At 42.3% G+C, this 25,265-nt stretch overlaps 2 protein-coding genes across 3 annotated transcripts; both read right to left on the reverse strand.

Annotated features, from left to right (window-relative positions):
- Positions 1-2,804: 2,804 nt before the first annotated feature.
- Positions 2,805-9,610, reverse strand: LOC113168814 (FXYD domain-containing ion transport regulator 6-like). 2 transcript variants are annotated; one of them, XM_026369828.1, is made up of 9 exons: positions 9,383-9,610; positions 7,583-7,645; positions 7,408-7,434; positions 6,156-6,179; positions 5,912-5,935; positions 4,938-5,012; positions 3,414-3,452; positions 3,261-3,289; positions 2,805-3,054 (listed from the first exon to the last, which is right to left on the reverse strand). In XM_026369828.1, the coding sequence occupies exons 2-7, from the start codon at positions 7,638-7,640 to the stop codon at positions 3,421-3,423; spliced, it is 240 nt and encodes a 79-aa protein (XP_026225613.1). In that variant the 5' UTR covers positions 7,641-7,645; positions 9,383-9,610; the 3' UTR covers positions 2,805-3,054; positions 3,261-3,289; positions 3,414-3,420. The 2 variants fall into 2 exon arrangements, with proteins under 2 accessions (XP_026225613.1, XP_026225612.1); XM_026369827.1 differs by having other exon boundaries at positions 7,583-7,648.
- Positions 9,611-10,216: 606 nt separating this feature from the next.
- On the reverse strand, positions 10,217-24,097 carry LOC113170082 (IgGFc-binding protein). Its single transcript, XM_026371978.2, has 22 exons — positions 24,050-24,097; positions 21,895-23,136; positions 21,390-21,742; positions 20,717-21,296; positions 20,024-20,622; positions 19,358-19,925; positions 18,826-19,091; positions 18,360-18,701; positions 17,668-18,241; positions 17,352-17,548; positions 17,001-17,142; positions 16,567-16,895; positions 15,891-16,470; positions 15,204-15,802; positions 14,224-14,791; positions 13,519-14,117; positions 12,862-13,429; positions 12,563-12,762; positions 12,015-12,395; positions 11,630-11,916; positions 10,781-10,823; positions 10,217-10,670 (listed from the first exon to the last, which is right to left on the reverse strand). Exons 1-21 carry the CDS (start codon positions 24,093-24,095, stop codon positions 10,814-10,816), a joined length of 9,030 nt encoding a protein of 3,009 aa, XP_026227763.1. The 5' UTR covers positions 24,096-24,097; the 3' UTR covers positions 10,217-10,670; positions 10,781-10,813.
- Between the last annotated feature and the right edge of the window lie 1,168 nt (positions 24,098-25,265).

Here is a 25,265-nt window from a genome sequence, read left to right on the forward strand (position 1 = left end):
TTAAGTGAACTTACCCTCTTTTGTTGGAATTTGGGTACCAGATGAGCTGGAACTGCAAACAGAAATAAGGGATGATGTTAGTTGCATTTTTTTAATTCATTAAGATTCCTGATTATCAAATTTGGCTGTGTGGCCAAATGTGTGGCCACAACTTCAGCTTGGAATTTCATTTGATCAGGTAGATTTATTATACAAGATTCAAAATCCGTGCTGCCAAGGCTGTGAGGTAATTGAGATTTACTGTAGCTATAAACCAATATGCAGTTTATTGTCCTGTTCAAACAGCAGTCCTTGTCTTTCTTCTTGTCTGGCCATACAAGCAGCATGCTCTCAGCTAAGAATATACAGTACACTGCCCACACACTCCCAACACATAAGGAGCGGGATCGTAAATGCCGTTCAAAAGCAAACGCTGAAATAAAAAGGAAAAGAAATTTATCAAAAGCACTGTGTACAACTCATTTATTCTGTGAAAAACTCTCTGATGTGTTGGGAAGTGTGTGTTGGGTTGTGTTTACGCAGCACAGGGAGAGGGCATTACGAGAAGATGCATCCAGGGCAGGGATAGGAAAAAGCTGTGGGAAACTCAGTTTTAGTCAAAGAGCAACACTGAAAAATAGATATTGTTTCCACTCAGGTCGGAGTTGCCCCTTCAAGTCAAATTCATACAGCATGCACCGGCGGTTCATCCACTAAACTTTGCATAACTCTTACTTGGATGAGGATTTTACACATTTTGTGAATTTTTTACCTGTTTGAGGAATGATAGATTAGTTAGAAAAAGGTGAAACTGCTTATGTATATGTGATACGTGTCTGTAAAGGCATGTTTGAAACTTACTCAAGGCTATTAAAATGCCAGAGACAAACATAATAACAGCTAGAATTACTCCTGTGGTCCGCAATGTCTCATAATCTACAGGGGACAAAATCAAATAGCATTAAATCCAATAGACTCACATGAGTTTACAATGAATTGAAATCACCCTGTATTAAAAAGTGCAACATTTCTCATGGTAAACATGGTGCTTTTTTAATTGTTTAAATGATTAAGTAGTGTACTCTTACCATAATCAAAGTCGCTTTGGTCTGGAAACATTGTTTCTGAAAAGACAGAATCTGGTCAGTTACAGAACAAATAGAAATAAATATGTTGAGTTAAGCACACAGGACAACAATAAGCTTTAAAGGTTTTTTTTTTTTTTTAAATCCAGCACAATGGACAACAATTCCTGCAGCTCCCTAGATCTGCAGGCTTGGCTCCACAACTCCTTTGGAGTTTTTTTTTTTCCCCACTGAGAGATGCTCAATGCAGCATCTTTGCTCAGCAGAAAAAGATGCACCAGTAGAAATGGGTTACAAGCCAGCAGCAGGATACAGGGATATGATAGCAGCAAACAAAAAAAAAGGGTGTTTGGAGAGTAAAAAACTAATTATAAGGTAAATGAAGACTAAGAGGCCACTGAAATGGCAGCTGTATTTAAGCATATCAAAAAGAGATGACATTTCCATGTGTGTTGCAGGCTGCAGTCTCTGCCAGATTCTTAGGCTATGTGAGCATCAATAATGCACCTTGCATGTTGCTGAACTCTCACTCCTGAGTGGCTGAGTTGGCAGTTTGTATTTCTTTCTACAATTTTTGCTCTGCCACAGAGCTCTCTCAATTTTCAAGAAACTAAATATCTTTAATACCGTTTGCTCTTTCAGGGTAATGGGGCTACTATTGTTCTAACACTGTCCTGTGCTTAAGCTGTTCAAATATTGGCTATTAACAATGCTGCAGGCTATTTGAGAACAAAAGAAAAAAAAAAACAATCATTGCAAGTCACTTTTTACTAACTGAAATTTCAAAACATGCATTATTCTGCTCTATATGTCACACCTTCACAAATCCTACTTAAGATGCAGGTTAAAGAGAAACAAAGAGACAAACCTGTGGTTGCCATGGCTGCACTGCAGAGATGTAGAAGATGCGCGTCTTCCAGAAACGTAGCAAGGTGCTGGGTTGCAGAGTGTTAAGTGAGGTAGCTGGACAGGACAACAGGCAGAGCAGTTCTATGAACCTTCAGTGTGAATGCAGGGATCCCCTACTGGTTACAGTCAAACATTACAAACACGGTGGTGCAGCCCGGTGGTAGTCCCCGTAGTGACAAATCTGCCAGGGTGTGGACTACAAGGGGGAAGTGGGTCAGCACAGTTGCTCAGGGCTGGAGAAAGTGATAGATATTGTATTCTTCTCCACTATCTCTATTCCACTAATCTTTAGCATTTGGTTTTTGTTTTGGTATGCTGGTGTGGTGGACATTTAAAAATGCATGACACAGTAATAAAAGTCAGGGAATCAATGACTCAATCAATCCTTACAGTTTGTTTATAACGCTGAACATTTTGTTAATGTTGGAATATGGGCTTGCATGCACAAAATACAGTTTCTTCTGTCATGTGTTTTGTGCACTGCAGTCTGTTTAATCCTGCTAATCCAGGAAGAAATTATAGCCTACATGTGCAGATTTTACCTTGGCAGAGGCGTACCACTGCGGAAAATGTGCCAATTAACAGCACTGGTCACAAATTTGTAAAACCTAGTGTAATTTTTTAAAGAGAGCTTTCCAAGAGCTGCACAATGCACCACCTACATCATTCACATTGCCGCTGCTGGTAGTAACTAGTACTCCATGTGCAAATGATCTGCCTGCAGTGTCAGCAGAAGCAGGAGTGCAGCAAGGTAAGAGGGCATTGATAACTGGTCTACCTCTGATAATGAAAAGGAAATAATGATGCATAAAAACAAAACAAAACAAAAAAAACATTTGAAATATGTTTTATTTTGCACCAATCTGAGAGTCACAAAAATATAAATCACAATACTGCTACTATAATTAGCCACACGATCCTGTAACGGTTATTGATGATGAACACATTTAAAAAAGAAAGAAACAAAACAAAGAGCACAGTAACATTACGAAATCAAAGGAAGCTTCGTGTGTTCATGGAAAGATTGTCCTCAGCTGTGATCACGGTATTTGCTGCCACCTACCGACGCCAGTCAGTAACACTGGGGAAAAGATGGTGGTGAAAAATATGTTCCATTAGATCAGAGAGGAACACCTTACTCTTGCAAAACACATTTGTAAAATGCTGTAAAAGCAATTTCAAGTTCAAAAAACTAATCAACTTAATAGACAGCTAGGATGATGACTTATTATTAATATTATTATTAGTAGTAGAATTGATATTATTCAGCAGAGAAAATATATTCACCCCTTGCATTCGACATCTGGACCCCTGATCTGTGCAACAACAAAAAAAAAAAAAGTAATGCAAAAGTTAATGAAATACATAAATACAATAAAAACAATAGCTGCAAAGGGCATTTACAACAAAATGGACATGTTGAATCTGACTTCTACTTACCTCGCCCTCACTTACTGCTCGAACAGGTACATTTCCGGCCTGTTTTGAGGGAAGACGCAAGAAAATGACTACACAAGCCAACAGATGCAACTTTGTCGTCGTGCATGAGAGACAAATAATGTATTCAACTATAACTAATAACTAATCCACGTACCCCTAACGCTCACATGGTACTAAAATGGTCTGATAAGACAATGGCTGCTCCAAGGCTTAATGGGTACTTGAATCTAGTCTTGAGTTGCGAGCCTCTGGAGGCCTTGTAAGCCTGTAGCTTCTTGGCCTACGCTCAGTACTATACACATGTAAACATTACAGGAGCCAGTACTTTAAGCACACTTGACATTTAACCTTTATAACCACTTCAACCCGCCAAACAAATATAAAGAGAATCCTTGAATCATTAGATTTGATCTTTCAGAAGACTCAACAGTGGAGAGCTGTAATAAATTTATCAAGCTTTGCTGGAGAATGTGCTCAAGGTTTTGTCAGCTGCCAGCAAAATAGCTGGGAAATCCCACACCAGGCTAGTGACCTACATACTCTGGGGACTAAAATAAAGATGTAAGCAATTGTAAAGATAACATTCATCCTGCATTCGCTCTCTTTGACACCGGGAGGCGCCAGAGGTTGCCAGTTGCTTACCAGTGATGTTCCTTTGTTAATTCCCCGTCCGGCTTTTTAAATGCCAAACAATAAACTTCCTGGGTCTGGTCTCTTTATACACTGTTTTATGCTCTGCCTCCAAGAGTTCATCCAGCCTCTGGTGGCAATTCTTCTCACACTTTGGCAAGTGTTGATTAAATCAAGCTCTTTTTTTCCCCCCCAATCAATAATTTTCAATTCAGCAGTGCATTTGATGTTCATAAGAACCTAAGTGGCCCAACTGGTAACTTTATAGACACATAAAGTTGAAGTATATTCACAGATGTTGTTTAATTTTTTAGTTATTAGTGTCAAATCAGTGTGCTGTTTTTTATCGTGTGCAAAACACTGAAAAGCAGATTACAAACGAGAACATATTTGATTAGATGGGCTTTCGTCTTCTGTTAATGTGTGACCTGTCAATCAATTTTGGAGTGATGGCTGGCTCCGCTGTGATTTTTGGCAGCGCGGTGACTGATTAACACTCGCATCACAGTTCTTTCAAAGCATTGTATCATTCAATTACACTCTTATCAGCCACTCATAATAACGTGTTCCAGTCACAGCTCACAGCTCTTCATGGAGAACAGTTAGAAATCTGTGGTGATCCTGACTAAAAGAAGCAAAGGGGGAGTGTGGCAGGGCGTGTGGGTCCTGTTGAATTATTTATTGGCAGGTTTTAGTTTCAGGGCTACCACTGACAGTGACAGCATGTGCTGCCAGGTGGGAGGAGGAACTTTGGAAACACGCTATGAGTGAAAAAAAAGGGATAAGTTATAAAGGACATGAGGATGTTGAGTAGTGATGTTAGTTAACGTGCTTCCCTACCAGATCAGGACACCGGATATTAAACATCTTCTGTGTTCTTAAGGTAACACTTACTGACAATCAAAGCGATACCCAAGACGAAAAGTACCACTGCGAAAACCAGGCCGCCGATTCTCAAGGACTCGTAATCTGGAATAATAAAGAAAGTACGTCATTAGTGCTTCTAGACGTGCTAGTCCTTCTCTGTGGTAACTCACCACATTTTAATTCAAGAGCAGCACTGCAGAACTCTTCTGCAGCCCCCCCACTGGTCATACTGGGACACCACACATTCCTGGGAACTGCAGTCAGCAAACTGTAAACACTACAGTCCACTTTCCCTCTGGAGTGTGCTGTATCAGTGACGCAGAATAAAACAGTGCACAGGACGACGGCACCATCTGTTTTGTGAAACATGTGCACATCGCGTAAAGATAGAAAGAGTGTGTGTGTTGCTGTCAACTGAAAAAGACAAAAATAAATAAAATCAAGGCTGGTGTTTATCTATTGAGTTGTTATCATTAGATGATCTTAGGTAAGCCCTTTAACTGCAATGCTAACATAATTATCTACTGTTTTAGTTGTTACCGGTACATACAGAGACACGGCTTTGTTTACATGTAACAAACACTGCCTAAGCTAGTTAACTTACAAGACAGTCATTACCATGATTAAAAATAAATACAGACTGTGAACCACTGCTGTAGCATTCAACCGGGCATAGATAATTACTGCAATGGTACAATAAGGTTATGAGGAACGCTACCAAACACTGGAGGATGACACCATCTGCACAGCTAATAGGAATAATTTGACATTTTTGCGGTGTCTCTGTGGATTAGGATGAAATCTACAGACTTCAGAGCAGTGGACAGGATTAGAAGTATTTGCCTTGGGACTACTCCACAGGGTTGTCCTTGAGGGTGAATGTTTTCCTATCACTTGTGGGAAAACAAGTGGAAAAATGCAAACCCATCTACAACCTCCCAGATGTTTCCTGTGCAGAGGGTCGGCCATTAGAAGACCACGTTCATCTGCTCGACACTCACCGTACTGAAAAGCGCTGTCGTAGTCTGGTGGGAGAGAACAGAGAGAGGAAACAAATGTGAAGCCCATGTGCCCGCTGACACACTTCAGAGAGTGCTCGACAGCTATTCAGCAGTTTTAAGGTCCTCTGTCATTCATCTAGTCACTGGCCTGTTTAGTGCCAGAACCAATTTATATGCACGCTAAAAGGGGTATGCAGCTTATTTTAATTTGGCTTTTCTAAGCTTGTATTTAAGAATCACTCACCTTGGGCCTCATCTGCTCCTGAAGCTGTGAAAAAAAAAAAAAGAAGAATAATCATTAGACTTTGCAGGAATTTTACATGGTTGCTTAAGTGCACGTGAGCAAATGTTATAATCAACAGCAGTGGGAAAATTTCTTTGTTAAACTACATTGTATGTATTTTATAGCCCTGAATCGGTGTTTTGTCTAATCAGTGACTGTGGCAAAGTGCAGACCCTTTTGATCTGTCATATGTACATGCTGTTCCTCCAGTCTGCAGTAGAGCCTTGTTAGAAAGCATTCTGTACTTGGGAACAAACTCAAATCCCAATTCCTCCTTTATTCTGACAAGCAGAATAAATAAAGAGATGCACTCACTCGGTGTAATCATCCAGTCACAAGCGTCAGCCAGTCCAAGCTGTTTTGTTTATGTATACACTTTCATAACTAAGCCCTAAAATGCTAATCTGTGAATCATCTTCAGAATAAGTGGACTTGAAGTTTATGTTTTCCTCTTCCAATTCATGCCAGCATGCTAAAAGCTCACAGACAGCCCATAAAAAGAGTCATGATACATTTGATTCGCTTTCAGCTGGGTATTAACTGCTGAGACCGAGTATGATAAAGCAGAATCTCTGCTCAACTCAATATTATCTTATAACGGTTTGCTGCAAAACATTTAGTGCAGGATAAGGGTTAAAGAGCTGGAGTTATCTTTGACCTCGTTATCAGCCTGGAAATGCTAATGTGAGGATCTGCCTCTGCTTAGCAAAACCGCATTTTACCAGATTGTTGCTGACAAGCCTCTGAAAATAAGGTCTGACTCTAACAGACCTAGGTGTCAGAAGAGATGGAACAACAAAAGAAAAAACATCCCTCAGTGAAGGCAACTCTGCTCAACATCATGCTCAACTGATGGCAGGCAGCACACACAGAGAAGCAAACCAAAGACCAGAGCCTGCCTTAACAATGGAAAACTTGGCAGCAGTTTGAATAAATGATTATTCAAACTGCAGGAGGAGAAAATGTTTACACTGTTCTGACATGATATTTTCTCACAGAATAACATAGCTGTAAAATGTTTGAAAAAAAGAAATCGATGTAAATTATGCTGAAACAAGTTTCACTGTAATGCACACCATAACATTTTATCGTGCATTTAACCAAAAGGAGTGAATGGCAAGCAGCCATACCAAAATAAGTGACCAGAGGAAACCATAAAACGGTATCATAAGGCCATGCTCTGCCAGGGACCACTCTAATGCAGGAAACTTACCCAACATTTCCCTGCCAAATGCTGACCCTGTTGCACAGACACATCAGTTTGCTTAGCGCAACAGTGACTTGAGCTTTAGAAAGAGCAAGCAACTGGGGAACAACAAGCGCACGCTTGGTATTGAAGGGGGGGACTATTCATTTAGTAAAAAAAAAAAAAAAAAGAAGGCTCTCACCGAGTGCAGGAGCAAGCCAGGAGCTGAACGCTGCAAACAACATACACATAAGATCCATTGTGCCTGCTGAGAAGAAACACCTTGTTAAACATATGATAAACAGAAGTAATAAAAGACTTGGTTTGTTAGGACAGATGTTTTCCAGAAAAGTGGAAGAACAGAAATGATTTGCTCCATCTATTTGCTTACGTGCATTAACTGCAGTTTATCACAATGATGTTAAAGAGAGCGATAAACGAAAAGCAAAAAAGCACAGTCAAAAAAAAATAAAGCAGCAGGGCAGGTTTTTCAGGGCTTGTACAGGCCGCACAGACCCTTCATTCTCTAAAATGCAAATGAATAAAGTGTTTCATTACACTCTGATGGAAATTATACAACTGTACCCAGCTAATGAGACCATTCCTGGAAGGGATACACGGATACATCTTGGCGAAACGTTACATAACAGGATCATTTACGTTACGGAGGATAAGTGTCCTAATAGAATGGCCTACTGACACTGGTAAAGGTGAAGAGGGTCTATTTGAGGCTCAGGACCTCAGAACATGGGGGCTGGTAATGGAGGGGTGCAGGGCGACACTGGTGTTGAGTTGCTCCTAATATTTGGTCACTGGGTTTAGACTGGTGTTGCTGGCTCATCTAGCCCCCGGGGCTGTTTTCTGTCTACATATAATCTAGGACATTCTTCAAGATTCTCTTACACCCATATGTTTACAGACTAAGGTTCCACAACCAGTCTGCCACCTATGATTGGATGAGTTGTGGAAGGTCCTCAATTTATCAACAGTGTATGACTAAAGACCATAGTAGTCACAGGTTTACCAGCTTCAGAGCCACATTTTACCAATAAAATCCCATGACAGGATAACAAAAATATAGTTGAGGTAGAGACAGCGTTAGCTCTATGCTACAGAAAATCTAAGCCACGGAGTGAAATGTTTTGCAATGCAATGCAAAGATCAAAGCATGGTATTGAAGAGCCAAGGTTTCCCTCCTTGGCCCAGAGCACCGCTGGGGATTCATGCATGACTGGAGTGGGGGTGTGAACATGGAGCTGGAGTGGAGAGAAATGAAACACTTCAACCCCCGGAGCAACATTAACAACAGAGGCCTGCCAATCAGGTTTAATCAAACAAATGCAGGGTGAGTTATTCTAAGGAGAACCAATCCAATAATCGTGTTTGTTAGTCTGCTGAGTGATGAAAAGGAGAATCATGGGGAGACAGGCGAGAAGCCCAAAAAGCAACGCTGAATTAGTTTTATTGTAATAATAATAAAAAAAAAAAAAGATTATACTCATGTGCAATATTGAATCCGTTTAGTAACGAGAAGAAAACATTCATATAGAAAAATGACTTTTGTGCATGATGGAAAACGTCAAGAGACCTTTAAATGGAGGAACATGTTACTTTGTAAGTGGTTTGCTGTGATGTTGCTGCCATCGCTCGGTGCAAAAGTTTGATAACTCCGTGACAAGTTTAACACCACGTCAACGAAACTGGAGTGTAACAGTGACAGAAAACAACAACAACAACAACAACAACAACAACAACACGCTGGGCCTGTGCACATATGAGAGCAGCACAACCTGATGTAATTAAGTGGTCACATGTTCACTAAGGCATTTAGTTGGAAGTTGGGGGTTGGAAAAAAAAAAAAAAAATCTGTGGACACAACTGTGTGTTTTCGGAAAGTTGCGGCTGCAGATTTTGAAAACACGTCACGGTGGTTTTGCAAATAGGTTTGATGAGAATGAGTCAGTAGAGAGGATCAGAGATGTGATCATTCAGATGAACTTACCGTGCAGCAGCCTCTTCGAGTAAACGAATTCTTTCCGGCCGAGGTTTGCCACAGAGTTTCCCTCCTGATAAGGACTAAACTCTGAAGTGTTAAATCTTCTCTTATGATGAAGAGCTGATTACAAATGACTTGTTCTGTGTTGCATTCTGCGGAGACTCCTCAGCGGTGCACAGGGTCCGACAAAGCCAAGTAAAGCTCTGTTCCTCAGTCTTGTCTCAGGAATGAGACCGAGAGGAGGAGGAGGAGGAGGAGGAGGAGGAGGAGGAGGGGTACTGGAGAGAGGACCAAGCCACTGAAGTTACTCCCAGAAATTACCCAGAGCCACCCAGCGCAGAGGTAAACAACACCAGGAGAGCCACAGTGCTGGACTGTGAGGGGGGGATTACTCCTCCTGTACCTGCCAGAGCTGATAGTAAAACATGAATTCATAATTAATTTCAAAGCCTCCTAACTATCCTAAGTATTGCCCCCCCAAGGCCAAATAGAAATAAATAATAATAATAATAATAAAAAAAACACAAATAGCATCAAACAGTGAGCCTGCTGTGCTGCTGTGATTTACAGGCTTCAGAGAGGGACTGTGCAGTGAGGTGAGAACAGTGGCAGCAGTCTCTCCCACAGCAAACTACTAGATTCCTCACTCCACTAATAACAAATCCACATCTGAGTGGACCAGGCTTTGATGGCAGCTGGCCCCGGCTTCAATATACTGAATGCAAACTGTTGGGGTTTGCAAGCAGTGGACATTTGAGGAGTTTTCTTTTCCCTGCACCTCGTCTGACAGCTTCCTGATCGAGATATCGACTTAACAATGCAGCAGAAATCACACACATATCATTTTATATATGAGTCATGCATTTTTTATTTAGTCTTGCAGAAACTTCTCAAGAAGTTTTGAACATGTACATATGGGAATAAATTAGAAACAGTAATAAGCATACAGTGTAATGAAAACGTATTTATTGGTCAGAACAGTGAGGAGAACACATTTAGTAAAACACACAAAACTTGACAAGTATAAGAGAGGTAAAAATACATGTAACTGTTCCCAGTTCTCAGCTGAAGTCGCTAAATGGAAAAAGAAAAGACGCTATAATTTTCCTCCTCCACCAGATGGAGATGTTGGTCAAGAATGAGAGATTTGTCTGTGGCATATGAGACAACAATAGAGGACCAGATGAGCAGTAAACAACCAAAACCAATTCACGAATCGAGAGGAAGTGCAGAGGTATGATGAGTAAGTATGACATAAAATCCTTAGCTGAACGTCTTCGCATTCTTCTTCATCCTGTTTGATGGAGGATAAAAAACAAAGAAACACGGATGTAAGCCACACTGTGCAGCTGCTGCATTTACATCACTTCATAGCTTTGAGAGGAAACAACTTTAGGTGTGTACCAGATGCTTTCAGTTGCTGCAGAACCAACGTCTCTACAGGCCACTAGAAGGAAAGGAAAGAATTACAGTCAGGGGGGCGCTGAAGCCAAAATGCATGGTAGAGATTACAAGCAACACGTCTGTATTTTATATGCAAACATGCAGGAGCAGCACTGCTTCTGTAGTTCTTGTGTTGTTTAGGATCTGGGGTTTCAGCTACATTGAATGAAGTTGGATACACAAAACTTAATTCTCTGAGGGACTGACTCAAGGCTGCAACACAGAACTAAAGACAAGGGCTCAAATTAATATTGCACCCAGATGAGTCTTAAGTGTCCTTGGATGACAAGCAGTGATTGGATTGCAAGCTTGGTAGCTTTTGATGGCCATGCCTGTCAGCCTCACCTGTTTTTTAATCAGTAATTACCATAGGGGATTCTCTGGCATTTCTTAATTAAATCGGACCAAATGCAATTAAAAACCACACTCTCATTCCTTTAAAAGGGCTCTGCGGAGTCCTTGTTTAGTTCTCGCTGTTAAGAGAATAAGCGGTTGAATGGCCATAGCACCGTCCCATCTCTCAGTGATCTGTACTTGATTGTTTCAGTGGTCAAATTAAGTTTGCAGTTTGCATAATAAAGGGCAAGATAGAGTTCAAGATTAAGACTCTAACTAGAACTGAAGGTTAAAAGTGCGGCGAGCAGGCAAAGTTGTTGTGTTATTAAAACAATTACAGCTAACATCAGGAGCAAGGTAATGAGAGCGTGAAGCGAACTAAAAGCCGTTATCGCAGCACTAAACGTGGCAATGTGTCTTTGCCCATTATGTTTCTTCTGAGGGAATTTTACAGTGTGTCGTTCAAATACTCACCATCTGGAAAAGTCTCCAGCACTCCAGGAGCCCACAACCACAGACACATCAGTGACGATTTTCCCATCTGCAGTTGTCATATCATCTTTGGAGTTGTTATTGTAGTTGCCACAGGCACCGCACATTTTACCGGACAGGCTGCTGTCAATAATGACATTGACCTCCTGTGAAATTGAGTAAGTGACCCGCACAGCAGATGCCTTCTCGATGATCACAGTCCTGTCTGAGACTCTGACAGATAGTTCTTTCGTCACTTTGTTGGGAAGAGACGCTTTTCTGCCATTTACCTGCATGACATGAAGGAGACCAAAATCAGTTCTGACACAAAAGAAGAAAAAAAAGAACTACATTAAAATGATTCTTTATCTGTCCTAACTCTTCTTACCCAGGCCACTTGCTGGCTGTTTACTGAGACAATGGCTTCTTTGAAGAACACATACACAGTTGCAACAGTGGGAGACATTCCTGTAGTGCAGACCCTGACGTCCACTACCACACGGAACCACAGCTCCGCAGTCTCATCACACAGAGAAGCCACTTCAAATGCCCCTTGAGCTCCGATTGCTCCAGACATGCCATCAAAGGAGCTGAGTTGACCAACTTGATTGATGCTACACTGGCCGCGTTTGACATGGCAACCTCTGACCCCTTCATTTACATCACAAACCTCTCCACTGGCACAAGACAGGTTTTCACACTTCACCAGACCGGAGGCCTGGCACACACACTTGGACTTACAGTCTTTGTCTACAGCTGCTTGTCCCACCTGGAAACATGCATTGTGCATAAGCATTTATCTTCAAGGATGCTCAATAGAACTTCTCTATTCACATTTGAAATATGTTTTTTATATGCTGACTATTTTTGCAAGACAAACTTTCAATTGTAGTGCATTTCTGCATGAAACAAAGTAAAATCTCAATTTTCTCCTACCGTCAGATATTTGCCATTGTACACACATCCACAGTTGTCCAAGGGAACACATTGGACACCGTCGAACACAAAGCCACCATCACACTGGCATCCTTCGAAACAGCTTTCAGTACAGGATGATGGGTAAATAAAGCTGGCACAGCTCCCACCACAGGTGTTAGCGCACAACTCGTAGTGACTGTTTGGAGGACAGGAAGCAGCTTCAAGAGAAAAACACATTTGTAAGCGTTTGTATGTGCATCTGAAATACAAAACACTGAATACATGGATAATTCTGCAGTTAGTTGCGTGTAACTTACGACAGAAGGAGGTGCTCCTCCATGATTTAATTTCAACTCCTGCACTCTGGCAGGCCAAAGCATACGCCTGCACGCTGTTACACAGAGTATCTTTGTTGCCATCCACAGCACAAACATCAAACACACAATGAGACACATATACTGCTGGGTCAATTTTACTGTGGCAGGCTTTGAATGGCCCATCAGGTGCACTTATGATGCCGCAGGATTCTGGTTTTCCGTACAGAGTAGCCTTGGCCTGCTCACATACTGGGCATTGACCTCCACAACCTCCACACACATAGCCAGGCAAGTCCACCACCCACGCCTTCCCAAAGTCATCAACGCTGTTTGTCTGTTTGCCGCCAGGAAGTATGAAGTCATCACCATTCTTCTTGTTGTAGTTGCCGCATAGACCACACATCTTATTCTGGTACGTAGAAGGCACGATCACCTCAACATAATAGACAGTGTCATAGAGAACCGCCAGTCCAAAGTCTGTCCGGACAATTATGTTGCGACCTTCCTGGGTAACTTTGAGACGCCCATTGTCCAGGGAGAGTGGAAGGTTTAGAAGTTCATCATCCACCTGAATGGAGGAAGAAGAAAAGTGGAATCAAAGAGATACTTTTGTTCAAAATGATATTAACACATACAAATGAATGTTGTTCAACTCACAAGGACTTTCCATGGCACCCCCTGTTGGATGTAAATGACATAACCGTAGACTGCCACTGCGACTGACTTTGTAACAGCCACTTTTCCATTTCCATACTTCTCATTCCCCTGAGTAACAGTGAATGGTGTCAGCTCACCATTGTCATTGTCACAAACTTTGGCCAATACATAGACACAGGTACCCTGGAAATCAAAACGCTGGCCGTCAAAGGAAATGTAGTGAGGGTCGCCAGAAGCCACACATTTGCCTTGTCCCTCAGGGTGACAGCCTTTCACTCCATTTTGAAGCTTACAGATCTCTCCTGGGCGGCACTTGGCCTTTTGGCAAGATACAGCACCGTTCTCTCCACAAGTGCACTGGTCTACACACTCAGTTTCAGGGTAGAAGACGTCTCCTTTCCTGTAGTAGCGACCATTGTATGAACAACCACAGTCTCTCACAGGTACACAGATACCCCCGCTCAGTAAGTAGCCTTCATCACACTCACAGCCTTCTGTACATTTCCTGCGGCAAGTGGCAAGGGAGGCTAAGTTAGCACAAGTTGCTGGGCAACCCGTGGCACACAGCGTATAATGGCTGTTAGCTGGGCACACCATTGCTGTGGGATGGGATGAGAAGAGAGAATGATAAGCAAGGTAAAACACTCTGAAATAAGATGTGTGAAATATCGAAACTAACCAAACTGAACACAATAACAAACTCACGACAGAAATTATCTGTTCTCCAGGACTGGATGGTGATTCCTAGGCTCTGACAGGCAGAGACATACACTCCGACTGCATCGCAGACTGATCCTTGGTGACCATGATACTGACAGACATCATATACACAGTCCTCCAGGTAAGGAGCAGGATCCACACGACTGTGGCAATCTTTGAAAGGCCCTGCCTTGTCAGCAATTATGCCACAGTACTTCTGGGCTTGGTACACTTTCATCTGGGAATCTGAACAGGCCTGGCACCATGCCCCCTGGCAGACTGATGAACAGCCTGGTACAAGGGCCACCTGCCAGCTCTCCCCCAGCTTAGTTCCATCTGGGGCACTCTGGCCATTTGGCATGATCAGATCATCCTGAGCTTTCCCATTGTAATTGCCACACAAGCCACAGACAGCAGACTGATAGTTGCTGGGCAGAGAAACACTCACGGTGCTCTGCCAGTCAAAGGTCACGGTGATACCAGCATCTGTCTCTACTACAGCTGTACGGCCACTGAGAAACACAACCAGCTCATTATTGTAATCCAGTGGCAATGAAGCAAGCTGCCCATTGAGCTGAAGAGCAGAAAACAAGGGAGGGAGGGAGGGAGGGAGGAATATTTTAGGAGATTATAGATTTAATAATTCTGTGGTTCTTGCTAATCCATTCTAATGTGCAGTTAAGTCTTAGTTTAATTAAGTCTGCCTGGATCAAAATTATAATGTGCAATTAAATACAGTATATATATATAGTTACGTGTATATAAATACGCAGAAGAGCATGAGGGATGTCAGAATTAGCACAATGACAATATGCATTACCATTTGAATTAGGCTCTGTTCTGTTTTTACTTTAAATGGTGTAAAAACATTTCTGTCCTACTTCTTCTCTCTTCACAAATCCCTAAAAGTGTCAGATTACTTATTTAGTCTTATATTAAATCACTCATATGATTCACATTACCCATATTCCTACACCCAAACTTACCAGGACCCTGTAGGGGTATTCTCTGCTGATGGTGAGGGTGATGTTGTATATGGAAAACGTGACGGTCCTTGTGTATGAGACAGCCATGCTTCCCCGGTGGTCGTTCTGCACAGTCACCTTAAACGGCACTAGCCCTGGCTGTTGAGAACACAGTCCCACCAGCTGATACACACATGTGCCCTGGAAGTCATACTTGTGGCCATCAAAAGTGCGGTAGTGTGGGTCACCTGAGGCTGTGCATGTGGCGTGACTGATGGGTTGGCAGGAGCGCTCTCCATTCACCACAGTGCACCTTTGGTTGGCAGAGCAGGATGCCTCGCGGCATGTCACCATCCCCAGGGTGGCATCGCACTCACACAGACGACCACAAGCCTCATCAGCCCAGAACTGCTGGCCTGGCTTATAATAGCGGCCTTGATAGGAACAACCGCAGGTTTTAGCCGGCACACAGACACCGGCACTCAGTACGTAACCTGTATCACATACACAGGTCTCAACACAGGCACCGATGCAGGTCTGTTTTTGATCGGGGAATGGGCAGAATGGCTGGCATGGGCTGGCACAGTCTTCATAGTGGCTGTGAGGCTGACAGTTCATTGCTGCATAGAAATGAAATTTAACATTAACAAAAAAAAAGTTAAATATTTCATTAAGATTTGAGTAAAAGAGCTTCTGACAAATACTCACGACAGTCAAACTTTTTCCTCCAGTCTCTGATTATAATTCCATTGTCACGACACTGCTTGCTGTAGGAGGCCAACGCCTGGCACAGCATCTTCTTATCTCCCTTATTCAAACACACATCATACACACAGCTGTTCATAAAGGCCTGAGGATCTACTACTCCATGACATTCCTGGAACACACCGTTGGTCTTGGCTGCAAGGGCCCCACAGGAAGCCTGAGTCTCATAGAGCTTAGCCAGGTTACCGTCACAGGTAGGACAGTTTTTCTCACATGTGTCCCAGCAAGGATGATCCTTGTCCTGGTCAGGCGTTTGCCAGCTCTTGCCCCACTCTATCACAGAGGAGACAGTTTTTCCAGCTGGATTTTGAAGCTCATCACCAGTGTTACCATTGAAATTGCCACAAAGACCACAGACACTGCCATAATAGCTGCTGGGCAGCTTAATGATTAGTTCCCAGTTCCAGTCATAGGAGACAAACAGGCCAAAGTTTGTCTCGACCACTGCAGTGTGACCTCTTTGAAGCAATGACACTTCACCGTCACCAAGTTTTACAGGAAGATTTAGCAACTCCCCATTGACCTGAAGGAAATAGATCAACCATATGTCAATTCAAATTCAAATTAACTTATAATTTACTATAAGTCAAACACATTGGATGAGAAATTAAAATCTTACCGTGACTTTACCAATCTGGTTCTTGCTCATTACGATGGAGTACCCATACACAGACACATCTACGTCCCGGACATAAGAAACTACTGTGGATCCTCGGTTATCATTTCTCTCAGTGATTGAGAATGGCACTAGCCCATCAAGGTTGCCGCAGGTCTTAGAGATGACATACTTGCAGGTGCCCTGGAAGTCAAAGTTGTAACCATCAAAAGTGTGGTAGTGAGGGTCACCCCAGGCCCAGCAGGTGCCTGTGTACTGGGGGACGCAGACAGCTTCACCTTTCTCAACACGGCACGTCTCCTTGACACGACAATTGGCATCTTTGCAGGGATCTATGCAATAAAAATGAAGGGAGGGACATTAACAGGAAAATTAGAATGTAATTTAATTTGTTTACAATTATCTTTACATATTTTGCATAGAATTATTTGTCTTGCCTGTGTTGTAGCATGCCCTGATTCCATTTTTGACCATACATTTGGTGTTTTGAGGACAGGTGTACTTTTCACAGACGACGCCTGTAGCGGAATTACAGGTACACTTTTTGTTACAGTCATCTTCGTACACAACTTCACCAGGCTGAGGAAACAAGAAAAGAAATAACACAAAATGTAGAAATAAAAGGTTAGAGAAGGGTTTACATTATTACATTATTGCATTATTGTAAATCCTTGTGTGGAAAAAGTAAACACATCTTTGTCACATGAGCATGAATGTTGCTAAAGCCACTTGTACTGAAAAGCTTTTGTTTATTATATGTAAAATGGCATTTTTGTATAAAATATTACCTTGTAAGTTCTTCCATTGTCGTAGCAGCCACACTCAGTCTCTTTAACACACGTTTGTCCATTGAATACAAAGCCTGAATCACATTCACACCCTTCTGTACAGTTGGAGCACTGGACTGTCTGTGTGAGACCTGGGCAAGCGGCAGAGCAGGCATCTGCACACACCTCATAGTGACTGTTGGGAGCGCATTTCATAGCTGAAATAAATGATTGCAATGCAGAAAACACGTATTAGAGAAGAGCCTGTTATTGTGTTTAAGTTCAGATTATAATATAGCAGACAAGAAGAAGAGGAGAAACAAAAGATTTGTCTTACGACAGAATGAAGCCGTCCTCCAGTTTTTGATGTCCACTCCTGCCATGTGACAGTTGAAGGCGTAGGCTGCAACGCTGTCACACAGCACCTTTTCATCGCCATTGGAAGCGCACACATCAAACACACAGTTATCAAAGTATGGCTGTGGAGCCAGTTTACTATGGCACGCTGCGAAAGGACCTTGTGGTGCTGTAACAATACCACAGTGAGTGGGCTTTGAAAATATGGCTTTCCGAGCTGGGTCACAATTAGGACACTTATCCCCTTCACAGCCATCTTCACACACTACATTGGGAATGGTGATCTTCCACGATTTTCCGAACGCATTCACGTCGTTGGTGAGCTGGCGGTTGGGCAACTGGAAATCATCGTTTTGTTTATCGTTGTAGTTGCCACACAGGCCACAGACCTTGTCACGGTAATTGCCAGGTACTGTTACTGTCACATGGTAGACAAGATCATAAGTGACAACGAGCCCGAAATTTGTTGCAATAACATATTGCCTGCCTTCTTGAGAGATCTGCACTGCTCCATTATTGAGATTCACAGGTAGGTAGTTAAAGACTCCATTCACCTTAAAAAGGGCACATAAAATATTACTTTATGTACTTTATATTACTGTTACTTTACAGTATTTTTACCATTTGAATATGGATCTTGTTTAATTGTGAAAGTAAACTGTCATTGCTCACCAGGACTCCCAACATATTGTTCCTCATGATAAGAGTGAAGCCATAAACCTCCACAGCAACCAGCTTAGTGACAGCCACAATTTTGTTGTTCGATATCTTGTTCCACTGAACGTTCTCCACCTCAACAGAAAAGGGGACCAGGTGGGTGCCCTCCAGCCCACAGCCTTTGGACAGTGTGTAGGTGCAGGTGCCCTGGAAATCAAATGTTCGCCCATCAAAGGAGCGGTAATGGGGGTCACCAGAGGCAGAGCACACACCCTTACCAACTGGGTGACATTTTTGGATGCCATTCTCCACTGTGCACTTCTCATTAGGGCCACAAGAAAACTTCTTGCACAAAACCTGAAAAAACAACAACAAAAAAACATAAAAATCCAGATCATCATAGATCTGTCATCTGACATTTGCCTAATCACACTGACCGGTGTTATTCTGTTTTTGTTCACTTAAATGTTCGTTTCAATACCTCTCCATTTTGTGTGCAGTTGCATTCCTCCTCACACTGGCCATTGGGATAAAACACTTGGCCCATGTGGTAGTAGCGGTCATGGTAAAGGCAGCCGCACTGTGAGAAGGGAACGCAGACGTCTCCACTGAGGATGTGGCCCTCATCACAGGAGCAACCCTCCTTACACTGACCCTGGCAGCCTGACGGAGGAATCAGACTCTGGCAGGAGGCAGGACAAGCAGTGGCACAAACTTCGTAGTGACTGTTGAGTGGACATTTCACCGCTGTAAACAAGAGACATAAAAGACATGATTGTTTGTTTTTTTCATTTTCTAACATTTAAATTTACATTTCAGTTGGCAGAGACATGACAAGTTACATATTGAAGTAGTATATACATAAACCCAGGCTTCAGTAATAGAGCAATTAAACATTACAGCTTATTAAGCCATTGCATCCATTTCATTTTTGCAGTATCGTTGTTACACTTCTACAGTAACTAATGCTTTTTTAATGTAAATGGTTACATTACAATGAATGAATTTCTCACCACAGAATTCATTGCTTCTCCAGGTGTACACTTTGGCCCCCGCAGACTGGCAGGCAGATGTGTATGCTGTAATAGCTTGACAGAGTACATCCTTTCTACCATTGTAGAGGCAAACATCATAAACACAGTCTTGAAAGTAGCCATTTGGATCCACCTTTGCGTGGCAGTCACGGAAAGGCCCTTTGGGGTCTCTCAATATGCCACAGAAATCATTTTTTTCATATTGAACCTTCTGGGTAATATCACAATCAGGACACACCCCCTTGCAACCTTCGAGACATCCCGGGATCTCAGCCACTCTCCAGCTGCTGCCAAAATCTGCTGGTGAGCCCGGTTTGTCACCATTCTTTGGAATCAGGTCGTCCTGAGATTTGCCATTATAGTTGCCACAAAGTCCGCAAACTGCTCCCATGTAGCTGCTTGGCAGAGTTACAAACACAGCACTTTCCCAGTTGAAAGAGACTTTGAGGTCAAAGTTTGTGGTGACAACAGCATACCAGCCACTCTTATACACAGATACCTTTCCTTCAGCCAGTGTCACTGGAAGGTTGACCAGCTCACCATTTACCTAGAGAAGATAACATCACGCATTTTTAGATATAGAGATTAAATATTAAATATAGTATCTCAACAACTTTGATACACTTAACATGACATAATTCTTACCATAATCAGGCCTTGATGTGTCTTAGTGATAACAATGCTGAGGGAGTACACCTTGATCTCTACTAACTTGGTGTAGGATACCACCTTGCTGCCTCTGTAATCATTCTGCACCAGCACCTCAAAAGGCACTAAGTCTGGGTTCTTGGAGCAGAGTGCAGCTAGTTGATACACACATGTGCCCTGGAAGTCAAATCTCCAGTTGTCAAAGGTCACATAATGAGGGTCACCTGTGGCCTGGCAGGTGCTGTATGACACTGCCTGGCACTTTCGTATGCCTTCGACCACCTGACACTGTTGCCCTGCTCCACAGCTTTTATCCTTGCATTCCACACGTCCACTCCCAGCAACGCATGTGCACCATCGCTGACAGCCCTGGTCAGCCCAAAAAGACTCCCCAGCAGGGATGTTCCGACCCTCATAGGTACAACCACACTGAGCGTTAGGCACACACTGACCTCCACTCAAAACAAAGCCTGCGTTACAGGTGCATGTTTCCACACAGGGGCGTTTGCATTTGGAGGGAGCATTAGGGTCAGAGCAAGTGGCAGGGCAGGCATTGCCACAGAGTTCATAACGGCTGTTGGCTGGACATTTAGAAGCTTTTGGAGAAGAGAATAGATAGCGTTAAATGCAGAGAAAAGCAAACTAAAAAAATGTGTTAATTTAGTGATTCATTTAGATAACGTTACTTACGACATTGCGCAATGGTCCTCCAGTCTTGTATCTGGATCCCAGCAAGCTGGCATGCGTCAGTGTAGGTCTCCAGTGCCCTGCAAAGGAAATGTCGAAGGCCACCTCCCATGCATACATCATATTTACAGTTCTCCAGGTATGCTTGTGGGCTAATGACAGCATGACATTTGCTGAATGGCCCATTTAATATGAGTGTGATGAGCCCACAAAACAAGTTACCCTCCCAGATCTTCATCAGGCTGTGATCACAGCGCTCACACTCGCCCACACACTCATCTCTGCAAAGTGCATCTTTCACCAACCCTGGAACCTTCCAGCTGCTCCCAAAGGCCACAGCCCCATCTGCCTGGGTGCCTGAGGGTGTAGTGAAATCATCATTGGGGTTGCCATTGAAGTTGCCACAGAGACCACAAGTCTTATCAGCATAAGTGCTGTCCAGAGTGACCACAAGATAGTGTTCCCAGTCATAACGAACGGTCAGACCAAAGTCAGTTTCAATGATCACAGAGCGACCGCTCTGAAACATATTCAGCTTGTTGTTGTTCAAGGCTACAGGTAAATGCCATAGGGTGTTGTCAATCTAGATCCAAAAAATATATAGTTTGAGTTAAACATGCATATCAACGTAAAACACAAAGACATTATTCAAATTAATACTCTTAGCAAGTCTTACCCTCACACGACCAGTCTCAGACCGAACCACTGTGATGGTTACACCATACACCTTCACTGTGACAAGGGCTACATAGGACACCTTAAGACTCCCTCTGTTCTCATTCTGGGCAAGGACCTCAAAGGCTGGAAGCTGATCATCCTTTCCACAGTTTTTAGCGATCACATATGTGCATGTACCCATGAAGTTATAGTTCCGTCCATCAAAAGTATGGTAGTGAGGATCTCCCATGGCCCAGCAGGTACCAGGCTTGCTTTCCACTGGCTTGGGGACACAAGAGGGATACCCTCCCTTCATCTCACACACCTCATTGGCACTGCAGGTGATGCTGCTGCAGGTCAAAGATACACTTCCTAGAAAACCATGAAGAATGTAAAAGTAAGCCCACGTGATTCCAGTTAATTCATGTGTAATGTAACATATTTCACCTTTCATTGAACTTTATGTGATATCTGTTTGGAGCTGGGGGTGAAATTCTTGGAGTGCTATAGTGTGTTCACTTTACCTGGTTGTATACATTGTGCTGCGGCGCCATAACCATTCATCTGACTGACTCCAAAACTGTAGAGAGCAAAGCGAGAACCAGAGCTGGAGACAGTGTGCCTGCTGCTGCTATATAGGTACTTGTATGGCATTGCCGCCCAAGAGAAATCTGTCCCTGCAACTTTTTTCCACTGGACGCTACTGGGCAGGTTTGCACCATCATAACGTAACTCTGCCATTGCACTGGTCTGTGCCACAATCAGGACTTGGTTTTCAAAGCCCTGTTGAGCCTCTATTGCGTAAGAGGAGCAGAAGCGGTCTGTGGACAGGATGGTCATCAAGAAAGGGTCATAGTATTTGACAAAGCCTTCTGTGACACCATTGAACAGCAAGAGGACCTGGATGCCATGATCAGATTGGATGTTCAGTATTTCAGGATCGTGGTAGCGGAGTTCCACTGTCTGCCCCCTGGTCATGGTCAAAACATCTCCACGGTTGCCATATTGGACGGTGACTCGGGTGGACTGGGAGGCCTGGATGTAGACACTATCATATTTCGTCTGGAAGCTCACGGGAGGCACAATGAAACTGGATCCCCAGTTGTTTACTGGCAGTAGCTGCTCGTAAACATGGTTACATTTTGAGAATTGCCAGGTGCAAGTGTGACCCGTGAAGACAGCAACAGGACGCTGTGAGGCAACTCTGGTGCCAGAAAGGTCATTTGTGCTCTGGAGCTGGACACTCTCATAGGGCTGGAGCTCTATTACCATCTGGCTGCCACCCTCATAGACACGACCCTGAAAGCTGATTGAGCCTTTTGGGGAAATCTCTACTTTGTTGCTCTCTTTTCCATTTGTCACAGAGAACTCTTTGAAAGAGCCAAATGGTGATCCAGCTGGTGTAAAGATGAAATATTCTGTACCCCAGTCAGTGGTTGGATACACCACAGAGGTATCTGCTGTGTACAGTTTGTAGCTTAAGGAAGTTACAGTTACATCTGCTGAGGCATCAATGCGCACTGTTTTGCTAGACTTCTGGCTGTCAGACATCTCAACAGTAGTAGGGAGGCAGACAGTGACCCCTTCTCCAGCACTTAGAGTTTTCTCTTGCCTGAAATTTAAGGATGGAACTTGCACTGTTACTTTGGCATTGGCCTGAACAGCGGTGATGGAGAGCTCAAAGCGAGGACTGTCATAATTTGAGGCATAATTCTGCATGAATGAAAGGGCAAACTCCTTCCCTGCCCATCCAGCACTTGATGGACCTGACCAAACGAAAAACACAACAAAAGAAATCTTATTTTGAAGTTAACTAAAACAAAGTAGTCAGATATGGTTCTAATCTGACCAGATGAGTAAGTGATGCAACCTCTTGAATGATAAACACAGTGCAAAGAAAACCCCAATATAACACTAAAGACAAAATGAGATTAAAAAACACTGTAATTTAAGTAAAACAGCAGCTATGAATGCAGGTCTATAATGGATGGATTGCTTTTTTCTTGATAACCACTTCGAGAGATTTAGACGAAAGAACAGTCACTTGACTGCTTTTCAGCAGCACTCGATAAGTCACTTTCACAGACAATATAAATGCATGATGGAAATATGATCAATATCTGCGCCTGTGCTGTGAAAAGAACATTTTCTGGGTGAAGTTAAGGCCTCGGGGTTTAGATTACACTCCTGTTTCAACCATTCAGTATAATAGTTCAAACTCAATGGCAGCTGAAGGTAAGTGCTATTCCCAACAAAAGCAAATTTCAATTTAGATGTCTATACTTCATGTGCTGCACTCGCAAATTATTCACCTGTTTAACATTCTGCTTCATTCACACAAACACCTGGCATGGCCACACAACAATGCACTCAACTGATTGGTTGAAAATCTGGATAAAAAGCTGCAAACTGAGCGATGACTTGGCTTCATGCTCAGCTGGAGAGGAATGTGATTGATAGATTAATTAAGATAAGCGCATTCATTTAGGCTTAATAGTAGTTTAAAAATGATCTTCTTTTGAGATTTTCAAAAAAATAAATATTTCTCTGAATTCAATAATTGTCATCATTGCTGTGTTCGGGTTAATTAACACAGCAATGTGCAAACACCATGACATACAGAAGACAATGGCTACCCCTAAAAATAAGGAAAATATGAACACAACAATATGTACTTACAGCTGAATAAAGCCCCCACAGCACAAAACAGCAACAGGGGACCCATAGCTGAAAGACATTTTTAGTTTGTAAATATTTTAAATGTGTATCATTTTAGTAATATCAAAACATTTTAAATACAATTTGACCAAACAGCCAACATAAAAAATGTCAGAGTGAACAGAGCTTACCTGCTAGGAGCAGTATAATGAGGACTTTTTTACAGTTCCATCCTTTTATATAATCTGAGCAAAAAATGCAACCAATCAAAACCCTAAATCCCAACAGGACTTCGAAAGAAAAATACCCTTCCTCTAAAACAAATTAAGGCAGAGCTTGGCATTGACTTGTAGGTCCTCCTGTATGTTTGCATAGGTGTAAAGTGCAATAACAACTACATGTCTGAGATGAATAACCTTTCACTTTATCACACACCCAGTGACATCCTGTCGTTTATGATATTCCCATGAAACATCCTCTTATTCCTGCATGACCTTTTTAATAATTTGTATCGGTGTAATGAAAAAAAAAAAGTGCAGGTACAGGTAAATTGTATATTTTAGGGAAGATAGTTTGTATAAATCCATGAAACTTTCTCGAAAAACATTTTTTTCTGCTTTATAATAATTCTCTATATCTATATCTATATCTATCTATAGATATATAATTATAGAATATTTTTCATTTATGTCTATTTAGCGTGACCCAGTTTCTTTTCTCTTTTTGTTCCTTTTTTTTCTTACTATCAGTGGAAATTCCATTGACATTAGCTACATGACACCAGGCACATATAGGTCAATGCGATTATTCGCCCACATTCAGATATACTGTATATTCTGGTGTAACCAAATAATATTATCCATTTTAGACTGGGCAAGGCAAGAATGTGATAAGACCGAAATCACAACTTATCTTTAAAGTTACCCAAGATTGTCTGAGCAGACATGTAACAGTCTAGTTTGATAGTAGGGCTAGGTGTGAGGAATGCTGAAAAAGCATGGAGAGACTATTTGCGTCTCACATCACAGAATATATGCATTTCTAAACACTGATTTATGGACACTATTTTTCTTTTTAGCTTTATTCTAAGGCTAATTCTAAATTCTAAAACTTCAACTGGTTCTCTTTAATCCCAATTATTTTTGCTTTACTTTCAACGTGTTATGCCAGCTCCTAGCTTGTCAGTTTATTATTCATCAGTAAAAACTTAAGTAATCACACTTTGTATGTAAATGTC

Source organism: Anabas testudineus, chromosome 16, assembly GCF_900324465.2.
Source record: "Anabas testudineus chromosome 16, fAnaTes1.2, whole genome shotgun sequence".
NCBI lineage: Eukaryota > Metazoa > Chordata > Actinopteri > Anabantiformes > Anabantidae > Anabas > Anabas testudineus.